Below are 17,662 nucleotides of genomic sequence, written 5' to 3' on the forward strand. Positions count from 1 at the left end.
AAAGCTTTCTTAAGATCAGCAATTTGCATTTAATATATATTTAAACTATATCACATAATCATAAAAATCTAAAAATTCAATGCCTTCAACAACTGCAACAATACAACTTTTTAAAAGTATGCTGAAGTGTATGCATCTCACAAAGCCCTGGTGTAAGGTGACAAAATCAGTCACAGGGAAGAGCTGGTGAACGCTGGAGAGTTTGTGTGGGTAATAATATCATCTCGAATCTGTAGTTCTCCAGCGTGCAGGAAATGAGCCATTATATGAGCTTTATCTAACATGAGCTGATGGTCATGAACTCTGAAAATGAAAGCTCAGGGTTCATCTTCTCTCTCATTGGCTGTCCTGAAGTGAAGCATCTGTTGACTCTGGCTGAGGATGTAGATGAAGGTCCATGTTTACCAGAGATCACAGATATATCCCACAGGACCAGATGGGAAACGTGTCGGCATTATTCTGCACTTTATCAGGCTGAACCTGTTGAAGCTCATCAGCTGATCAGTGTTGGGGAAAGTTACTTTTAAAAGTAATGCATTGCAATATTACGTTACTCCATAAAAAGTAACTAATTGCATTTCTCAGTTACTTTTTATAGAAAGTAATGCATTTACGTTACGTAATTACATTACTTTTGTCTTACCTTCTGTCACCTGAGCTGGGCTTGCTTATTTATTTTTAATAACAAAAAGCCCAAACGTTATATTTTTGGTAACTGTAAAGGCCCTTTCACACCAAAAGTTAAATTATTAAGCCCTTAGGCTGAAGGAAGTGCCTCTGAAACGCACTCACTATTTCTCTCAACACGAGGGAGAGGAGATGTGTCCGTGAATAAATGGGAAAACAAGTAAAAGTTATTTATTTGAAAAAGAGTTAGAATAGTGAATACTCTTTTTTTTGTTCTTCGAGTGTTCTTCATTATAATGGATATGTTCACACCAGCTCTGCAAGTGTTCAGCTCTCCGGTGTGTTCATGTTTTCACTTTGTCTGACCTTAATCGATTGAGTGAAGAAATAAAGATATCCAGAAAAGATTGCGCTGACGGGTTGATTTTAACCACCAAAACCAATTACAACCAAAAAGCAATAAAAAAAGAATACAAAAAAACAAAAACAACAAAAACAAAAAACAACATACAAAAGAACACTTACACAAGGAACTTTTTGTTAGGTTTTTAACAAAAATACAAGCAAAAACAACAAGAAACAACAAGAATAACTGATATAGACTGGCGACATTATTAAAGACAAGTAGACAGTCAGCAATAAAATAAACAGTCAGTTAAACAAAAACAAATAATACAACTGAACAAACTTTGAAGTGCTTGATATAAACCTTTCAGAATCAGAAATTAATGGTGTCTTGTGGCAAAAATGAACAAAAACACACCCACAGATTCAGTATTGTAACGGAAACAAGAAGGAGGATCCAAGTGCAGTATATAAGTTTAATAAAACAAGGCAGTTCCTGACTTCCTGTTTTTTTTTTTTCATTTATAGGCTGTTTACATCATAATACTGTACATGAGTAGCATTGAACAAATTCCATCTTTGCAGTGTAAAGATGGCTTTTGTTGATTGGTTTGATTGGTTATAGTCTATAGTATTGAGATTGAAGGAATCATCAATAAAATCAATCATTTCTGACCCTGAAAGCATGTCTCATGTTTAGGACAACTTCCATTGTGTACTTTTCCTGCAGCAGCACACATATATCGATATATATATGATATTGTGCCAATCCGAGAAACTCTGAATTTCTGCACTGCATGTGCAGTGTTTAAAACAGCACTGCATTAGTTCAGTACACATGTGCATGACTTGTACTGAAACTTTTCTGTCAGAATATGTCTAACATTGCACCCCTATTTTTTTTTAGCGTTTCACTCTCTGTCTGCGTCCGCTGCTGCTTTTTTCATATTTTTTTTGCAGCTAGTTTTCCCATCTTTCTCTCACACACTCGTCCTGAGTTGAACACTGAGATGCGCCTTTTCTGTCGTCTGTCGACTGGATGCTTAAAGCTGCGTGTCACATTAAAGGCGTGATGGATGACCGTTCTGCTTCGACATGACAACCTGTTTCTGTCTCTGTCTCTTCACTCCATGCACCTCCGTGTCTGCTAGTTTCATAGGCAGCATCTGTTTAAGAGAGCATCCACACTCATATGCGACTGATCTGATTACATTTCTCACATGAAGTGCACAAGACTAATGGTGCAATAATTTAACAAGTATATACGCCCTCAGCACACACACATATTGACCGGAAATGTCCATTTTTTAATAATAGGTTTCAGTAGAAACATCAACATTCTCTCGACTCATCCACCATCTAGCATGGATTTTCTTGCGATGCATTCTGGTATTACTTTTTCCATTTATTAATTTAAAAGATGCTTTTATCCCAAGTGACTTAGAAATGAGGAACAGCACGACTGCCTTTCTTCACGAAGGATGCATGTGATGGTGTAGAGTGTGGCCTAAGTAAGTTATGTTAGGAGACAGCTTAACGTTTCTGCCGAACTTCACCATGTGTCCCGCACCCATGAGGCCTTGAATTCCATTCAAACTACACTATGAACAGAACAGACACAAAACACAAATAAAACAAACCTAACTAAATAAATAAATAAGCTTTCTGTCCTCTCGTCATATCATAAGCACGGTTGAGTGAATTCAGTGCAATTTTAGGATAATAACAACACCAGCCGTGGTTGCCAGAATTTTACTGTAAAAAAAAAAATACAGTAGCAAAATTTTACATTTTACGAAAAAAAATAAGAAAAAAGCATATTTCATTAACTGTAATGTGGTGTTTACATATCAAAATACTGAATAAATTCAGTTTTTTTGCCTTTATAATACTGTATACTAACAAGAAGCACAATCACACAAATGCAAAACACCATCACTGTAGCTCACAACACTACAATAATACAATAAACCAACTTTTAAAAAAAAACAAAAGTTATTTGAATGAAAAACATTAACCGATTTTTTTACCGTAGCATTTTTTTGCAGTCTTTACTGTTAAAATCAGGGTTTTTTTCTTACAGGTCTTAAAAAGGTCTCAAATCAGTGCAAAACATCTTAAAATGATAAAAGTCATGGCCTTAAATATTGTGTGCACAAAAAAATTATCTTCCTCAGTGTTTTCATCCTGTTTCCTAATACAAATATATAAACATCTTTAAATCAAGATACTTGAGATGCAAAATTAAAATATGTAACCCGTACTGGCAAAATGAGTGGGAATGCGCACAGGCTTAATTAGAGCAAAAAAAGTGAAAAAAAATTTGGTTGAATTTGAGGTTTTCAAATAAATGAGTTCATTAGGCCCTCGTCTAGCGGTTTCATTGCTCCAAATAGTAATTAAACACACTTTAAAAAATAATTGTGATTTTAACAGTAAAAGACTGTAAAAATGCCACAGCAACTTAAAAAAAATAATTATACAAAATACATTCAATAAATAAAATTAAATACAAATTAACTAAACAGTAAAAAAATACTGTTAAAAATATGGTTTTTGGAATTGAAAAAGAAAAATTAGTTGCATAATTTACAGTGACAAACCGTAAATTAACTCTCCAAGAATTCCCTGCATGACAGACAAAGATATAGTTTTTTCTTATCTGTTGTGTACATTAGGGTTTAATCTTACATCTAATGTTGTTAAATGTATGTTTATTGCATTATTTCAGTATCATGTGTGTCACCATGATGGGGATTAGTGTTTGTGAATGAGACTGTGCACCTTCTTTATATAAGTATTGCCCTCCTCAGCTCGATTACATCAGTTAATGAAATACGGTATATTATTGTGAATTTAAGATAAGTCTGTAAAACCTAAAATGTTGCTACCATATTTTTCACGGTGAAGTTCTGGCAACCACAGCTGCTGGTATTTTACCGTAAATGTCACAGATTTTTTTTTTTTTTACAGTGCATCTAAAATGATCTCTGCTCGCTTCTTGACGACCTTAGCACAAGTTCGGTAGAGTTGTAAAGTGCAGCATTTCAGCTTTGTGAATATTCACAGCAAATGGCATGAGTCTGAACCAGTGAAATGTGATGTTCAAACCCATGCTGATGTAAACAAAACAATCACGCTGACTGACACATCCGAAGCGTGCGCATGAACACGCGTCTCTCAAACACCTATATACACATTACAGTATTACAAAACATCTGTCTTTGGTGAGTATTCATGCAAACATAATGTGTTACGTCTTAAGTGAACGTTTGGGGAACTGTTGGGGAAAATCATCTGATGTGTATCATTATATTAGGACCGTGCATTACAGTTCTTAATATATAGGCCGTCTGTCTCAGTAATGCTAATCTAACAATAAAAGAAAAGAAGGAATCACTCGCTGCTCTTGATTGAGCTGCTTTTGTAGTTTTAATAATCAGTTTAATTGTAATGAACACACTAAAGTGATTTTACTTGCTTTGATTTGCTTTTCATGAATGCTTTTTAGATGAAAGATGAAAAAGTAATGCACTATTCAATTTGTTTATTTCTTATAATTATATTTGTTCTTCTGTTTATTCGCATCTTTGTTCTCATTTTTAATAACAAAGATCAAATAAAAAACAGGTCATTTGTGATTAATAATATAGTGATTATTATTAACAGGGCCTGGATTTTGTTTTGGAAAATGGGGGGAATTCCTGCTTTAGGTGGCTCTTATGGGGGGATTTTTGTTCATTTGAGGGGGGAGTTCGGGTATTTTTTTAGACATATTTTAAACTACAATCATCCAGTCAGTCATTTTTTGTTCCATTCCAACAAACCATACATCAATCTGAAGGTTTGTGAAAATAAAAAGAACTCATTTTTGAAAATGTGCTCATTGCGACTCATTTTGGTCACATATGAAGTCTTGTTTTCTGAGAAACTGAACAAAATAAAGTGAGTTTATGCTTAAAACATGAACAATTATCTGTCAGTGTGTAATGTGTGTAATTGATTTCTCTGAGCGCATTGGCAGAAATTTGTTCTTGTTTTAATCCTAAACCAACCTCACTTTAATCAGTTTCTCAGAAAGATGACTTTTGTCCTTTTGCTTCTTAAGTAATTATATATTGATTTAAAAGTCTTTTGGAGATTAGCAATAGCAAACAGGAAGAACAGCACTTTTTGTATTTACTGTATCAGATACAGTTATTTCCATGAACGCTATTTTCATAATAGTTATATTTGTTTGTCAAAATGTAGTGAAAATCTCAATCTGTAGGAGTTGCATTTTCAAACTTTGAAGTGCCTCTCTAGACATTGACATTTAGAGACCATATTGACCTACTGATCTTAAAAAGGTCTTGCAAAAGTACCTTCATAAACTAAATCTTAAAAACAACACACAGCTCATGATATGATACGTTACAGACTGCATACAGATTCACTTGAAACATGTTTTCACACGCACTACTAGAGTATACGAAGTTGAACTCTGGCTATTTACAGTTTCAAACACACAGCACGCTGTACAAAGGGCTCGCTAGAGACGTGCTGTTTCTGCTCGCAGAGGATATTTGTGTATTTACGGCTTCCTACAGGAAGCTGTGACCCGACTGCAGCTCTGCTGAGCGACGCTAGCCGACTCGGTCTCTCAACAAACCCGCTTTCTTTCGTCCCCTATAGCATGTGAACGCCGTCCACATGAGTCTCCTGCGCTTCCACAGGCTCTCAGTGTTCTGGAAGAACTGGATGTTCAACCAGGATGCTGACGTCTCTGACTCTGGCTCTTTACAGGTGGAGAACGCCAGCGAGAGCGACGACGCGGCTCTACAGGGACACTCGCGCCGCTGCGTCCATAAGGTGAACGCCGGAGGAGAGCGGCACCTGATCGTAGACACCCATGACGCCTCGGCCACGGTAAGACGCCGCGATCTCCAGTCAGAGTGTTAGAGTAGTTCAAGGGAAATATTATGATTTTAAAAGTCAACCTCGGTGCTCAGATCTGAGAAATGTCTGTATTGGGTGAGTGAAGTCAAGAAGGGAGTTTCTTCTCCTGATAGCATCAGTAGCTGTCAGTTAGACTTCTCAGTAATCTGTTGGACACACAAGGATTCGGCTGTTATCTGCTGCTGGTAGTTTGTTAGCGGAGGCTGTGTAGTTTCCCGTGCAGATAGTGAGAGACCGTCATCTTGAATGTGTTCTTCTTCTTTCTGTACTGATGCCCTGTAGCAGGTAAGCGCTCAGCCTCTGTTCCTTCTGTGGATGTGCTTCATGCTTCGGCTGCTCGGTGTCATAAACACACATCACATCCTAAGAAGAATACTGAACCTGTAAAGTTATATTTGATATGCAAGTCAGGCCTGTAAATGATCATGTTTGATTTTTCTGGCTCCACAGGGTTAAGCATGGCTTGTGACTGCTGTCTCAAGTGAATCGTAATATCTCACATGTTTGTGATTAAGGTTTTCTGGGTAATGATACAGTAGGAGCAGTGCTGAACTCTCACGGTCTGCTGCGGTGGTTCTTTGAATGCTTGACGTGGTCTTCATGTCCTCTAGCGCATTGGTTTGTCTTCTAAACGTTGTTAGAAAGTGACTGATGAGGTTTATTTCTTGAAAATGCTCCTCTCGGAGCTCGGTTGTTTTATTTGCATCAGTAAGTTAAACGGGACCAGTAAGGATCCCTATCTGTTTCTCCTGTGTCTGTGGTTATGGACTCTTGTTGTGTAGTTCTGTGTCTTCATTGTTGCTTTGTTCACCTTATGTTTCCCTGCTGCTCTGTTTTCTTGTTTGTTGCCATCGTTGGGCCACACCCACTCCCTGGTTACTCATTAGTTCATTGGTTCAGCTCTGGGTACAGTATATAGTCAGTTGTTTGATGATATGTTTCGTGTCATGCTCCTGTCCCTCCTGCTCTCTGTGTTTGTGTTTGCTGTTTTGTTTCATTCCTTAAATTTCCTACACTTAGATACACATCTCCCATGTCTTCTGTGCCAGCCATATTATACATTTAAAGAAGAAGATAAATAAAAATGAGAAACAAGGGGGGGGGGGGGTGGGGGTTTAAAACACGTTATTATTTTTGCTTTCATAAACAAATTTAATTAATTGTACAGAGATGTGCTTTTTACAATTTCAGTCTCTTACCAAGAAACCCAGAACAGAAGAAATTAAGTTACTATCATTAAAAATAATAAATCAATTATTAAATAAATAAAATAAAAGATCAAATTGAATTAAAATAGTAGTAACAGTAAAATTTTTATTATACATACACATTCACACGCATGTAAATATATATGTACACACACGCATTGAAAATAAATAAATAATAAAATGTATAATTGGATAAAAAATATAGTTAAATACCACTTGCCAAATTCTTATGTTCATTTAAATATATATATATATATATATATATATATATATATATATATATATCTATATATATAATGTAATTACTCTAAATATGTAATGTAGAGAAAAAAAATCACATTGAATGCATGTTTGTGCACATCTTAATCATTATTATTTTTAATTTTTTTTTACAATTATCATAAATTCTTAATTCATAAAAGTCAGTCAATTTTTGGAGAGCTGCACCAGAAGACTTGCTGACCTCGACACATGTTCATGAGCATCTGCTGATGTCTCCTTTATGATAACTAACATTATAAACTTTTTTTTTTTTTTTTTTAAATCACATTCATCACAGAAGAGTTATATTCAATCCATTGAATGTATGAGCTGCATGTTTTGAATGTATTTTTGAGTAAATGAACAGATAGGACATGGTTGTGTGTGTTATTAAAGGCTCAGTCGTTATGTCAAGTGATCAGCAGTGTGAAGGAAACATGGGACGAAAACAAGAGCAGAAAGCAGGTTTGTGGTGTTGTGTTTCCTGTCAGTCTGCACGACGTCTGGGCAATCGACTGACAGTCAAGCCTCGAAGATTCACCAGACTTCTGCAATCAGAAGTTCATGTTGACGTACTGCTGATGCGTTTCTCTACCGTCTCTTACTCCATTTCTCATGAAGAGCTCAAGGTGTTTCCTGAAGTTACAAGCTCAAAGTCTGCAGAGACAGAGTAAGACTTCCTGAAAAGTGTAAACACCAGTTGCATGCTGGGAAACCTGTTCATTATGTCTAAAGAAATCTTCCGTTACAATCTACACTACCATTCAAAAGTTTGGCTCTAAACATTTTTTTTTTTTTTGAAAGAAATTAATACTTTTATTCAGCAAGTATGTGTTAAATTGATTAAAAAAAAGACATATTGTTAGAAAACATTTCTATTTGGAAAAAATATCGTTCTTTTTTTACTTTTTATTCATCAAAGAATCCTGAAAAAAGTATCACAGGTTAAAAAAAAAACAAAACAAAAAAAAAAACTAACAACATTGATAATAAATCAGCATAATATAATGATTTCTGAAGATCATGTGACTTTGAAGACTGGAGTAATGATGCTGAAAATGCAGCTTTCATCACAGGAATAAATTACATTTTACATTATATTAAAATAGAAAATTGTTATTTTAAATTGCAATAATATTTCACAATATTACATATTTTTTCTGTATTTTTGATCAAATAAATGCAGCCTTAATGAGCAGAAGAGACTTCTTTAAAAAACATTAAGAATCTAACTTTTGAATGGCAGTGTGTGTGTTCAGACACAGGTCAGATGTCCGGATATTTTGGATATGTATCTGAATTTAAACACCTGGGAGTGGCTCAGAATTGTATCTTTGTGTTTCCACGTGTGCTGTTAATATCCAGACTGTGTCAGAAGTGAGTCTGTGCCAGTGTAAACACAGTCTGTATCTGATGAGGTGTTTGCTGTTAAAATGGGCTTAAGCTTTACACTGACAGCAGCGGGTGCTGAACTGCATCATTTGTATGACTAATGCTCGTGCTCATCGTCGCTAGGGATTCTGGGGCCTTGTACAGGTCATCGTAGAGAGCTCCTGTAACCCTCTGTCCACATCCTTGACCACCAGCGTTATGGTGTCATCATGACTTTACTTCCTCTCTAAAGGGCCGTTTACAACAGAACAGATCTTTGTGTCTAAAAACAGCAGACGCAGCACTCAAGAATGGGTTTTAAAAAAAGCGCAGTGCAGAACGTGAGGGTCTCGAGAGGTGCTTTTGAGATGTGATGCATTAATGGAAATAACAGAAAATAGCTAAACAGCAGAATAGATAGATACTGGTGTCCGGACACAGCCGCTATGACTGCCTCCTCCCTCCTGTTGCCATAAAAATAAATTAGTTGCCATGCCAACCTGCTACTGTAAAGAAAAAAAATGCAACACTCTCATGATTGGCTTACGTCACTGTATAGGAAACAATATCAACACCCACTCGCTATTATACGTGTTTTGATAACATTTTCCATATAAGAGCATCATTTACAGAGCATTATGAAAATTACTGACACTGCTGTTCAAAGGTTTAGGATCAAGATTTTTAATGTTTTTTTTAAAGACGTTTCTTATGCTTATCAAGGCTGCATTTATTTGATTAAAAACTGAAAAAACAGTAATATTGTGAAATATTATTGCAAATTAAAATAAGAGTTTTCAATGGTAATATATTTTAAATTGTAATTTATTCTTCTCATGCAAAGCTGTATTTTCAGCATCATTACTCCAGTCCTCAGTGTCACATGATTCTTCAGAAATCAATCTAATATTCTAATTTATTATCAATGTTGGAAGTAGTTGTGCTGCTTAGTATTTTTTTATTTTTATGTTTTTCTAAATACATTTTTAAAATCCTCTCGTGCCCTATGATACTTTCTCAGGACAGAAAAAAATTATATATATTTATTTAAAATAAAATCTACACTACCATTTAAGGTTTGGGTCAACAATTTTTATTTTATTTTATTTTATTCAGCAAGTATGTGTTAAATTGATTAAAAAAAAGACATATTGTTAGAAAACATTTCTATTTGGAAAAAATATCGTTCTTTTTTTACTTATTATTCATCAAAGAATCCTGAAAAAAGTATCACAGGTTCAAAAAAACAACAAAAAAAAACAACATTGATAATAAATCAGCATAATATAATGATTTCTGAAGATCATGTGACTTTGAAGACTGGAGTAATGATGCTGAAAATGCAGCTTTCATCACAGGAATAAATTACATTTTACAGTATATTAAAATAGAAAATTGTTATTTTAAATTGCAATAATAATTTCACAATATTACATATTTTTTCTGTATTTTTGATCAAATAAATGCAGCCTTAATGAGCAGAAGAGACTTCTTTAAAAAACATTAATCTAACTTTTGAATGGCAGTGTGTGTGTGTTCAGACACAGGTCAGATGTCCGGATATTGGATATGTATCTGAATTTAAACACCTGGGAGTGGCTCAGAATTGTATCTTTGTGTTTCCACGTGTGCTGTAATATCCAGACTGTGTCAGAAGTGAGTCTGTGCCAGTGTAAACACAGTCTGTATCTGATGAGGTGTTTGCTGTTAAAATGGCTTAAGCTTTACACTGACAGCAGCGGGTGCTGAACTGGCATCATTTGTATGACTAATGCTCGTGCTCATCGTCGCTAGGGATTCTGGGGCCTTGTACAGGTCATCGTAGAGAGCTCCTGTAACCCTCTGTCCAGCATCCTTGACCACCAGCGTTATGGTGTCATCATGACTTTACTTCCTCTCTAAAGGGCCGTTTACACAGAACAGATCTTTGTGTCTAAAAACAGCAGACGCAGCACTCAAGAATGGTTTTAAAAAAGCGCAGTGCAGAACGTGAGGGTCTCGAGAGGTGCTTTTGAGATGTGATGCATTAATGGAAATAACAGAAAATAGCCAAACAGCAGAATAGATAGATACTGGTGTCCGGACACAGCCGCTATGAAACCCCCCCCCCTCCCTCCTCCATAAAAAAAAATAAATTAGTTGCCATGCCAACCTGCTACTGTAAAGAAAAAAAATGCAACACTCTCATGATTGGCTTACGTCACTGTATAGGAAACAATATCAACACCCACTCGCTATTATACGTGTTTTGATAACATTTTCCATATAAGAGCATCATTTACAGAGCATTATGAAATTACTGACACTGCTGTTCAAAGGTTTAGGATCAAGATTTGTAATGTATTTTTAAAGACGTTTCTTATGCTTATCAAGGCTGCATTTATTTGATTAAAAAAACAGAAAAAAACAGCAATATTGTGAAATATTATTGCAAATTAAAATAAGAGTTTTCAATGGTAATATATTTTAAATTGTAATTTATTCTTCTCATGCAAAGCTGTATTTTCAGCATCATTACTCCAGTCCTCAGTGTCACATGATTCTTCAGAAATCATTCTAATATTCTAATTTATTATCAATGTTGGAAGTAGTTGTGCTGCTTAGTATTTTTTTATTTTATTTTTTTAAATACATTTTAAATCCTGTGATACTTTCTCAGGACAGAAAAAAATTATTATATTTATTTAAAATATAAATCTACACTACCATTTAAAGGTTTGGGGTCAGTAATTTTTTATTTTATTTTATTTTTATTTAGCAAGGATGTGTTAAATTGATGAAAATGATAATAAAGACTTATATTGTTAAAAAAAACACTTCTATTTTGGATAAATGTTGTTCTTTTCAACTTCATTCATCAAAGAATCCTGAAAAAGCATCACAGGTTCCAAAAAAATATTAAGTAGCAAAGATGTTTCCAACATTAATAATAAATCAGCATATTAGAATGATTTCTGAAGGATCATGTGACACTGAAGACTCCAGTAATGATGCTGAAAATACAGCTTTGCATCACAGGAATAAATTATATTTTAAAGTATATTAAAATCTAAAACCATTATTTTAAATTGCAATAATATTTCAAAATATTAGATTTTTTTTCCTGTATTTTTGATCAGATAAATGATCATTAATTGTGGCAAGTTTCTTTCCTCATGAACTACATGCACTGAACAGCCTCACTGCACATGCACATGAAACACTTTTTCAGTATGCTAATAACCAAGAGAGCACTTTGAACCAGTTTCTGCTCACATTTAGAAGGCATCTTCCACTCAAATATTTTAGCGCTCCAGTTTATGGAATCTCAGTGCAATTCTAAAATGCTTGTTGATGCATCAGTCTGTATTTTCAGCTGCAGTGTTCATGTTCATGAGAGATTCCACAAACACTCTGATCTGCCGGTGGAAACAGAACAAGCACGTTTTAATATCCTTGTATCAGAGGCGGCCTGCGGCTTTCCTTCTGCGTAATGAAGTCAGAGCGACCTTAAACTGTCAAGCAGTGCATGTCTTGTGTTCCGTGGCTGTGCTTGAGAATCAGTATTGTAGCTTGGAAACATGCGCTTGTTTTACCCAACGCACGAGTGTGCTGCATGAGAGCTGCAGGAAGCTTCACGTGGACGTGTGTGCGGGAGCATCTCTGTGGCTGCTGTTTGTGCTGGAGGTCTAAATTTAGAGGATGACATCATCCAGCTCGGCCTCATGGGCCGCCTCATATTTTCATCCACTTATAGCAGAAGAGATCTCTCATGATGGATGGTTTTCACTCTGCTTCAGATCTGAGCTCACTCTACAGGAAGTGTGTGTGTGAGTGAAGAGCTGGAAGAATAGTGAAGCGTGAACCCTAGAGACGGTAACTCCCTAGTACTGGACACTAAGTAGATTGTGCAAAAATAATGGTCATTTTCCCTGTAACACAAAAGGAGAAGCTTGTTACCGTGAATGGAGTCTGGACTGTTTACACAAAATCATCATGTCAGTAGTCCACACAACTCATGTGCTGGTTTCCCAGTCTAGCAGTGTCCAATAGAACTAGTTATTTCTTCAGTTTATTTATTCGTTAGTGCTGTCAAACGATTAATCGCTAGTAATCACATCCAAAATAAAAGTTTTTGTTTACATAATATATGTGTGTGTACTGTGTATGTTTATTATTTATATGTAAATACACTCATATGCATGAATATATTTAAGAAAAATGTTTTGTTTATATATTAAATATTAATATTTATATATAATATACATTATATATGTAAAAAAAAAATATATATATACAGGGGTGCACATAAGTGGACCGCAGGTCTGCATGCGCCACCAAAATAAGAAATGCGCTGTGTAAAATAGTTCAGAGCGTGCTTTTGCATACCAACATGGTTGACAGCTGATAATGCACAATTACCATTTTAGATCAAGAAACTGTACTGTATAAGATTTCTATTTAAACTGAAAGCATAAATCTAGGCTAACGTTTTCAAAGAACAATGCAAAACTGTGACGTTTCATTCACTGATGCTCTACAATCGGCGCTAAACCCGGAAGCGCATATACTTACTTCCAACCCGCCAAAATAAAAGCTTGCTGATTTTAAGTTTGAAAATGAAAAATCAAAAGAATAATTAAGGTTCACATTAAAATAATATTAATACAAATATTAGCATTTATTTTTAAGTTTGCAATAAAATAATTGTATTTGTATTTAATACTCCCTTTTTATTTTAAAATAAAATAATATTATCACACTTTATTATTTACCTTATTATTTTATAAAAAAAAAATAATAATAAAGTGCAATAATATTATCACTATTATTAATTTATTTTTTATAGTTGTATTTGATGGGTCACATCATGTGCCGCAGTGTGAGGACCAAACCAAATCTCTAGGTTCTCATATGTACCAGGCTGAAAAACTCGCCTCTGTATATATATATATATATATATATATATATATATATATATATATATATATATATATATTTAAATATACATGTATGTTTGTGTAGTTATATTTAAATAATAAATACAAAAATGTATAACCTAGATCGCTCATTTAAAATATTTTCAATTCATTGAAAGAATTTAATTTAGATTCATAATTCATAACAGTAGAATGAGGATAATTAGAAAATTCATGTGCACAAATTTTGGTTCACCAGTGCTTACAAATGACTAAGCTCTAGTGATTTTACTGACTGCAGAAGCATTTAATGAATTGTAAAACATTTAACAAACCGATTGGTTAACTTCATTTGATTTCCTTTTTTTTTTTATAGTGAGCTGCTAGCACATATTTTGATTAGCATGATGAAACTGCTGAATATCAAGCCTGCGGGTGGGGTATTGTCCGGGTGGTTTGAGTCCCACCGGCTTGTTACTGTCACTCTTCTGAAAGCCGCAGAGACAGTGAGAGCCGTGGGCACACAGACGCGTACAGACCCTTCTCTCAGTGTGCTCTCATTAGTTAGTACCACAGACGCATTAATCAGTTGCGAGACTGTGTGTCTTAATGCTCCGTGAACACGAGTCGAGGCTTCTGAACCAGCAGCCATGACACTCACCCTAACACACACTCTCAGACAGGAAGTGCATCCTGTCTGTCGTCTGTTTACACTCTCTACAGCTGCACCGCACGTCTTTTCATGTGCTTAACAAACTTAGCTAAAGCAGGTTTGCAGTGGGTCGACTTAAAGGGACAGTTCACCCAAAAATGATAATTCTGTCATCATTTACTCACCTTCAAGTTGTTGCAAACCTGTTTCTTTCTTCTGCTGAACACAAAAGAAGATATTTTGAAGAATGTTAGTAAACAGTCAGAATTCTCATTTTTGGGTGAACTGTCCCTTTAAGCTTGTCACAATTATTTCTTTTGGCGGATTAATGGTCATATAAATGATTTCATTGTCAGTTACACATTATGAATTGTATTAGGGCTTCATAAACAAGCATCGCAGAGAAAAGAATTTAATATTTAAAATAAATATTTTTTTTTTAAGTAATATTTCAAATATGATTGGTGCAGTGTGTATTTTTCCCCTGACACCTCCCTCGTTGCCATTGGTCAGACAAACGATAGCCCCGCCTCAATCCCACCTCATTGGTCGAGTCAGTATTACTGTGTCAGGCTGGTCGAGATGTTTTGATTACTTTTTTTATTGTGGAAGTTAATCACAAATTTTACTACACGTTACATAAGTACCAAGTTTTGTCACATGACATATATATATATATATATATTTTTTTTTTATAATCATCCACATGAATGGCTCACTAATAGTTGACTCTATATAGTTTTCACATAAATACTGTTGTTTTGAGGAACTTGAAACCACATGAATTTTATATTATTGCTTGTATTAGCAGGTAGTGGTCTTTTGTTTTTTTCCCCTTTATTTAAATTTTTCTTAAAATAAATAAATATGCTCTTCATGCCTAATCTGGAGAAATATCTGTATCTGTTGCAACTGAAAACAAGTACTATTACATAGATGTGGAAAAAAGAAATAAACCCATGGTGTGTTGTGTTCGTGTTTGCAAACAGATTTAAAGTGAACTGCACCACCACTGCATTTCATGCCATTGCTGTGTACGCTCACTGTTCCAGATTGAGATATGAGATCAGGATACAGCGATGAAACCCTGCAGAAAAGCTGTGTTAGGGTCTTTGCCGTGTGTGCTGCGTCTCTGATTCTGATCTGCGCCTGAAGCGCACCAAACTGAGGGATGAGAAGCGCCTCGCTCACTCCTCGGGAAGCTCTATGTGCTGCGCTCCCATTGGCTGCCTCTGAAAGAGATGATGTCATGCTTGAGCTTCTGTGGCGAGCAGGCATGGGACTCAGACACGCTTCGCATTACGTCTTCAGAGAAGAAGCAAGAGCTTCAGTGTGTTCACGCAGCTGCTGCAAAAATGGCATGCAGCGTTTTTAATGCAGCGTTTTTCAGTGCAGTTTTCCATTGTGTTCCCAGCCGGACATGATTATACGATCTCTTTTCTTCATGCCACTGCAGAAATGCGCCTTTGTCACATGCGCACAAAAGAGCGCAACAGATCAAGGCGTGCATGCAAAAGGAATAGATTAGCATAATGAGCGGATTTCACCATCCGTCACCAATCGGCTGTGATTTATGCTCCCTGTTATTGTCATTTATGAACTGTGTGTGTGCACAGTGGAGTTTACAGAAGACGCTGGCTGTTTTCTGATCAATAAAGACGCTCGTGTTTCCTCTCCACTCCTCCGCGCAGCCAATCGCTCTAATGCAGTCCCCCCCACCCCCTCCCAGCACAGGTGATGTCATGCTTTTCTGCCGGGCTTCTCTCCGTCCCTCTCACTCCTAGACGCTCCGTCTTCAGTGGCAGAGCGTCCAATCGATGTATGTGTCTCAAGGGAGAGTCTCCAGCCAGGGATGTGCGCTTGGAAGCTGGATGAAGCAGCGGGACGAGCCCCAGAGCCGGATTCTGCCGTTCTCCCCAGAAAGCGTCTGCATTGGACTCAGTCTCTGGTGCAGATGCGGACAGAAGCGCGCGTAGAGTTTTCCGACTCCTGGAGTTGTGCTCGTGTGAAGAGGAAGTTTGTGGAGTGCTGATGGATCTGGACGGGGTTCTGTAAGTGTGCGCAGAATAGATCCTGCGAGGCTCGTTTCTGGTGATCCCTGATGACACGGATACTGCGTGATTCACTCGTTCTTTGACATCACGGCCAGGTCGAGTGTTTAGTCATTTGGATTCCCAGAGGAACTTTTGCTTTTCTCGTTCGCTGGAAAGTTTCCCTCTCTTATTAAGAAATGGCTTTCCTCGTCCGTTGCTATGCCAACTGCTTGCAGCCGTGGTCCTCCAAAGTAAGTGATGTCATAATTGTGGTGTGTGTCGATTGCATGTGTGTTTGTGCTTTGCTGTGGATTGGCATGCGTTTTTCTTTTCTTTCTTCATGCATCTGCTGACAGATTCATTCATTCTTTCTTGAAAGATTATTTTCCTGATTCTCATGAATCGATGACTGCTCGATCGCATCCTGTTTCACAGAATATCCTGCATGCAGTGAATATCAGTAGTCAGATGTATGGAGCTCATGGCACAGTTTCACGCGTTCTGAGCATCAGTCAGGTGTTCTTACTGTACATGAACGCTTTTGTCTGTAAGTGTGCCATTTCCGAGTGTTTCCCAAGCACTCCCCTTCTGTCATTGTTCAGTCAGACAGATAGTCCCGCCCCCAAACTCGTGTGATTGGGCCGCTCAAACAAACAAAACAATTTTCTGAAAGCATCGCAAAGTCGCCGCGTTTCACTCATCAGGAAGTCAAGCTGCCAATGACTCTGAACTGTGAACTACCCGAATGTTACTCAAAGCACACATTCAACAAGAGAAACACAGTATTTGATTGGATACTGAAAAGTGGGCGTGTCACACAGTAGTCAGAGTCTGAGTTATTGCTTAATAGTGAATGATTATGAAGAATAACATGCGAAGTCAGATGCGTTTGTGCTCTGATGGGTTTATAGAGGAACCTTTTCTTCCTCTGTGCCGGAGAGAGAATAAATAGCAGCAGTAGCTCTGGGTTTCCCCTCTCTTCACGAAACTCTGTTTCAACATGCAGTCATGTCCAGACTTTACCAACACGTGTCTGATCTGAGGTTGCTGGACACAAGCAGTCGCTTCAGTGATGATTCATGACAGGAACCCGCTCTAGTCCTGATGCTGCTGCAGTACAGCTGGACGTGAATGGAGTGTGACAGGTGTGTCTGTCTGGTGTTTGTCTTCATTATGAAGCTCACAGGCTTCACTCTGCTGTTAATCATTCACTAATACTGTAAACACGGAGACTACTGTATGTGCTTTATGCATTTGGTAGAATAGGTCTAAAAAGAAGGCTCTCTCATAATTCACTTGTCCTTGTGTTGTCAGACCTGATTGACCCGC

At 36.7% G+C, this 17,662-nt stretch overlaps 1 protein-coding gene across 10 annotated transcripts in view; it reads left to right on the plus strand.

Moving 5' to 3' along the window:
* LOC109052413 (rap guanine nucleotide exchange factor 6-like) overlaps positions 1–17,662 on the plus strand; it is an 80,698-nt gene that overhangs the window by 19,095 nt on the left and 43,941 nt on the right. For 9 of the 10 annotated variants that reach the window (XM_042711291.1, XM_042711299.1, XM_042711294.1 and 6 more), the window contains one exon: positions 5,758–5,880. In XM_042711291.1, the coding sequence (XP_042567225.1) occupies positions 5,758–5,880 (123 nt within the window). Of the gene's footprint in view, positions 1–5,757; positions 5,881–15,520; positions 16,585–17,662 lie in introns of those variants that run through there. The other variant, XM_042711301.1, reaches the window with a different exon arrangement.

This window comes from Cyprinus carpio, chromosome A21 (assembly GCF_018340385.1).
Source record: "Cyprinus carpio isolate SPL01 chromosome A21, ASM1834038v1, whole genome shotgun sequence".
In the NCBI taxonomy this organism is placed as follows: domain Eukaryota; kingdom Metazoa; phylum Chordata; class Actinopteri; order Cypriniformes; family Cyprinidae; genus Cyprinus; species Cyprinus carpio.